Below are 5222 nucleotides of genomic sequence, written 5' to 3'. Positions count from 1 at the left end.
CTTAATCTAGTTTGTTTTTATATTTGTTGGTGTAGGAAAACCTTCGGAAGAAAAGGTCAGTATTTTTATTTTTAATTTTATGCATTCCAGTTCATTACATGTATTTACGACGTTTTTTCCATTATGTTACTCTTACTCTTATATTTTAGACGATCATCAACCCTAAGCCATGTCAAAATTTAATTTTGAATTTTTAATGTATATAAAATATCTTGAACAAACAATTTTTTTTAAATTAATATTATTTTTTTCTCTGCAAGATATACTATAATCATTTGAATATATATATATATATAGTTTAAATAATTATTTAAATTTTATTTTATTAATTATAAATATAATTTTGTTAAAAATAATGAATATTTTATTTAAAATTAAGAAATAATCTCTTCTTAAATGACTTAAAATCGATTCCTAACTCTTAAATTAATCCAAAACCTTTATCATAATTTTGCTACAATTTCCTTTGTTTTTATTAACTAGTTCTTTATTGAAGTGGCATACAAAAGGAATAATAGAACTATCGATACTTGTGTTACACAGTCATTTTGTTATTTGCCTGGATTTTTCACTATCCACAAATGTGTCCCAAAGCATTCCCCTGCAAAGTTAGAATCGAAATTATCTCAAAGAAATTGGAATTCCTGGATCTTATGGTACAAAACCCTGTTTTTGGTTTTTGCGCTCAACTCTCTAGTCAATTTATGTGCATACGCAGAGGATTCCATTAGGAACTGTGCATAAGTACGCATTGTCTTACACTGTGACCTGTGAACATGACTTAACACATGTAAAAATAAAAAGTGAAGTCTAGAAGCATTGTTGGTAACATCTATCCCAACCAACAAGCTTCAAATGGTTGCCTATTTAGTCTTGATCCCTCCCATCATGGAGCAACTCCCTCTCTTTGTGGAATCCCTATCCCACCATTAGTGGATCTCATCCCTTGGAAAATGGATCCCAAACTTCCCACTCTTGGCCTATAAAGCTAACACAAGCTTGAGAATTGAGGAGGACTGTTGGAAGTAGGCTTATGCTACAGGAATAAGGTTGGAAGGCTATTCATTCAAGGAGAGGGTTGGAGATTGTGGGAAGGGACTTGCAACATCAAGGCTACATGGTTGTAAGGCTATTCTCCATTTTATTAATATAAAGGCAATTTTTCTTTCTCAATTACATCTTAGTTGATATAATTTGTAGGATTCCTTGATCACCTACATAGATTGTGATTGCATATTGATCAGTTTATGATACATGATTGGTTAATTAGTCCATTTATCTCTTATGTTATATACTGGATGCTTTGATCTCTTGTTTGTTTTTGTCTATGCAAATCTCCTTCAAGACATCATGGAGAAGTTGTGGGGAGCGACGGGAGGATCTCTAAAGCATCAAGGAGCGAATGATCGAAATCTTTGAAGGGGGCTTCATCAATCATTTCATTTAAATGGTAAGTGACATATATCATAGTATATGTTTAAGTCAATCTCAGTCTAGAGAAAAATAACAATTCCTAGTTGTTTGTTACTAGGTTTCTTTGAAGTCTAGAGATATCACTCTTGTTCGCAAAAGGGATAAATCCACATAACAACTTGATATGATAATGATTCTAAAATTTTAAAAAACTAATTAGGGATGGCCCTATGAATCTTTAAAGCTTGATAAGAAAAACACATGCAAAGCTCTTATCAAAAGGAAGAAAAGGTAAATTATATAAATAGAAAGAAAAAGTAGATACTGCATCTATCTAAGTATGATCTTAGGATGTTTCAAATGAAAATTTTAATTCATAAAACTAAATAAAATTATTTTATTCCCTTGGAGAACTATAATTCCTTCCCTAAACATCTTTATGAATCCCCTAACACCATGGACACCATTTTGAATGCCCCTATCTAGAATGATACATTTTCTTTGGTTAGTGTTGACTTTTGGGTTAAGCTGCTAGCTAATGGGAAAGCTATGGAAATTGAAGCTAAGAAGTTGAGAATTTTAAAATGAAAGGGTCTATCCTCATCTCTCATATAAACAATATCTTCAATTTGGAAGTGAAGCAACGCTTCACTAAACCTTAGACATAGAGCCTCATTCTGTGTATTTTTAAAAATATAGATAAAAGCATTCCCTCTAATTATAAGACTGTTATGATTTAACACATTTCAGCCAATTCATATGAAATTATTTTGTAAAAGAAGATGCTTATGACTAGAAAGCCATGGTAAAAGAGTTAAAGGTCAAGTTGGATTTAGGAGATATCATTCAATTATGAATGGCCATGTTACTCTCATGATCATTATAAAGGAATTTTACAATAATAAAACTCTTTTTTTTTTTTTTTTTTACCTTAGAAAATATTTTAACACCATTACTAGGATAAAAATTTGTGGAGGAGGCTAGGAGAGATAGTGGTTCCTCTCAAGTTAAGGGTTGATGCAACAAGGAAATATGATAATGTTATTACGAAGTTTAGGACCACTGATGGTTGGTTGGAAAAAAATAATTTCAATATCGGGTTGTGTTGACGCCACACTCAGTGGTATAATCGTAATTCTTTGACCACACACTCAGTGGTATAATCATAATTCTTTGACCACACACTCAGTGGTATAATCATAATTCTTGTCCTCTGTGTTGATGATATTTTTCTTTAGGCAAGGATCCCTTACGATATTTTCAAACAACTAAGAATTGTACAATATTTCTACATCAATATGGGTAGCTAAAAAACTAGAGTAATGATAATTAAATTCAGAAATATGAAGTTCCTTCATGCAAAAATCTAGGAATCGATATCCATCGCAAGCTCAAATAGAATTATAGCATTGAGATATCACAAGCTCAACTAAAATTATAGCATTGAGAAAATGATAGATGGAGGATGGAAAGCTTATTATAGGCTTCAAAACAATTGTAAGTTAGTAAATTTTTCGATATGGAATATTGAAAAAACTCCTCTTTGAGACTCTTGTCACTTATGTTATTCTATATGGGTGTGATGTTTGTGGTTGCAATATCTCTAGAGCATCATGGGCTAAGATAGAAACAATCCAAAAGAAGTTTATACCTACAATCTCAATATTAAAGGAAATATTCCCTATCATATCCCCTTGATTGAAGCAAGCTTTCGGGCCCCATGAAAGCATGCCTATGACTATGTATCTTATGTACAAGAAGTAGTTAAACAACATGCAAGCCAAGAGGTTTCCTAAATTGTTTCTAACTCTAGGCAAAACCCCCACTTTAGACAAGATGCTATAAGGATACCCATTCTTGGCTATACCATTTAGGGATAAAGAAGGAGACAGTTTTGCAAACTAAGAATAATATTAAAAGTATTACATCAAAATTTAAAGAGAAATTTTGGAGTGATAAAGAGTTACAGGGAAAAATGAAATTAATATATTATAAGGAGGTGATCAACCCCAATGTCTAAAACAAAAAAATATATGTCTTAACTATCTTTAAAAAGAAAATAAGCATTCTTAAAATAAGAACAAATTCTTATAAGTTTCTTAATGAAGACATTGGTAAGTGCATAAAACCCCCCTAAATGAAAAAGTGTGTGACATTTACAACATTAAAAAAAAAATTGAAACTAAAAAACAATTCCTCTTCCATTATTCATCTTATACTTACCATCCATATATTTTTCAAAAATATTTGTCTAAGCTTCTTAACCTTTTAGAGTAATAAAACTCCATTGGTTTTAAAAGTATATTGATATAAAAACTATAATGGTTAATAGAGGTTAGTCATCAACATTATCATAACTATAAATGTGATATTAAAAATTTCAAAATAAAAACAATGCCCTTTCATGGTAATTCAACCGACTCTTCCACGAAAAAGAAAAAGGAAAAGGAAAAAATAATAGAGCAACCCGGGAATATCATTTCAAAATCGCAACGATTCTCTTAATAGAATTAGAAAAGAGAAAAACTTACAACGCAAGCAAGGAATATGGCTCATCCGGATTGGCCATCATCATGAATAAAGGGCAGCAACTCTACAGCAGTTCTGTTTTTATGACAGAGTGCACCAGTCCATACTGTTCCAGTAATCAGAAGTAGTGGATTGAAAATTTCGCAGAATTGTAATTTGAGTTCTAATTACCCAGCAATCATGGCAAATTTATTGGGAACATTAATCTTTGTGGGCGGGGCGATGTTCGTGACCCTATACAAAGACTTAACAATAAACCTATGCTCATCGCCTTTGCTTTGGGAATTATTTTGCAACGCAAGCGCATTTGATAATGAATCCACCGCGGAGATTTTGACCAAGGGCTCCCTCTTACTTGGCGCCATTCTTTGGAGATTTATCTTGCAGAGTGCCAGGACTCCACAACGTCTCGCGTTGCAGGGAAAAAGGGTCGTCTCTTATAGCCCTCGGCTGTGGAATTCTTGGCGAGGAGTGGCCGTCATCGTGTTCCTGTTCCTTTTGATGATGACTGCAGTTGCTTCTGAACCTGGTAAGGATAAGGATTGATCATTCATGTATCTTTGCAGGACAAGTTCTGTAGATTTTTAAAATTTAGGAATAATGCATTTATTATGCTAATTTCGATCAATAATTGAATGGCAGATACATCTAATTCCACCGGTGAGAACGTGCCCGTAGGGGATAGACTTCCGCCAAATTGCCATATCGTTGGTAATTGTGGCGAATGTCTTTGTCGGACAATCGGAGAAAATTTGTATTGTTGTGATGCATAACTTTGATAGAAAATGAAGATGATATGCCCATCTGAAGACCTGTGGGATATGATCAATATATATTTTCAGCTTTCTCTACAGCATATAGAATATGATAAATAGAATATGATAAATGCTCTATAGAGCAGTTTTATACGTATATATTGCACATATTAATATAAATCTCGTTTATATGTATATATTACACATATTAATATAAATCTCGCCTTTTTTCGTACTAAAAAACCACCCTTTGATAGTGTTATGTCCGAAGTTAAATTTATTTTGGTTTCAGATTTTGGAAATATGTGGGAATTTCAGGATAGCAGTGACCTTAAATAATTAATTTCGCTGTTATTTATTGGATTCTGTATGTCCTTATATGTATGACTGGAAAAAAAGTTATTATCTATTTTATCCTCGGATTTAAGCTCAGTTAGAGATATTAAGAATATATTTGTAAATTGAATTTAGTTTAGATAGTTGAGAAAAATGTTATTAATTAAATTCAAGATATTTGATTTGTTG

General features: G+C 32.2%; 1 protein-coding gene across 2 annotated transcripts; it reads left to right on the top strand.

Moving 5' to 3' along the window:
• Positions 1-333: 333 nt before the first annotated feature.
• Positions 334-4937, top strand: LOC149176937 (uncharacterized). Of its 2 annotated transcripts, XM_089420018.1 has the most exons (3): positions 334-1450; positions 4330-4471; positions 4585-4937. In XM_089420018.1, exons 1-3 carry the CDS (start codon positions 1448-1450, stop codon positions 4713-4715), a joined length of 276 nt encoding a protein of 91 aa, XP_089276144.1. In that variant the 5' UTR covers positions 334-1447; the 3' UTR covers positions 4716-4937. The 2 variants fall into 2 exon arrangements, with proteins under 2 accessions (XP_089276144.1, XP_089276143.1); XM_089420017.1 differs by lacking the exon at positions 334-1450 and having other exon boundaries at positions 1497-4471; positions 4585-4928.
• The last annotated feature ends 285 nt before the right edge of the window (positions 4938-5222 follow it).

This window comes from Pinus tabuliformis, chromosome 4_1 (genome assembly GCF_031772625.1).
Source record: "Pinus tabuliformis cultivar Carrire ecotype Pingquan chromosome 4_1, CPIR1, whole genome shotgun sequence".
Classification (NCBI taxonomy): Eukaryota; Viridiplantae; Streptophyta; class Pinopsida; order Pinales; family Pinaceae; genus Pinus; species Pinus tabuliformis.
This window is presented reverse-complemented; position numbering and strand designations above follow the sequence as displayed.

Excerpts from the sequence above, each read along its gene's own strand:
- LOC149176937 (XM_089420017.1), top strand. The coding sequence starts at position 4,123 with ATGGCAAATTTATTGGGAACATTAATCTTTGTGGGCGGGGCGATGTTC. Across the intron at positions 4,472-4,584 it reads TGCAGTTGCTTCTGAACCTG|ATACATCTAATTCCACCGGT; the intron begins GTAAGGATAAGG and ends ATTGAATGGCAG.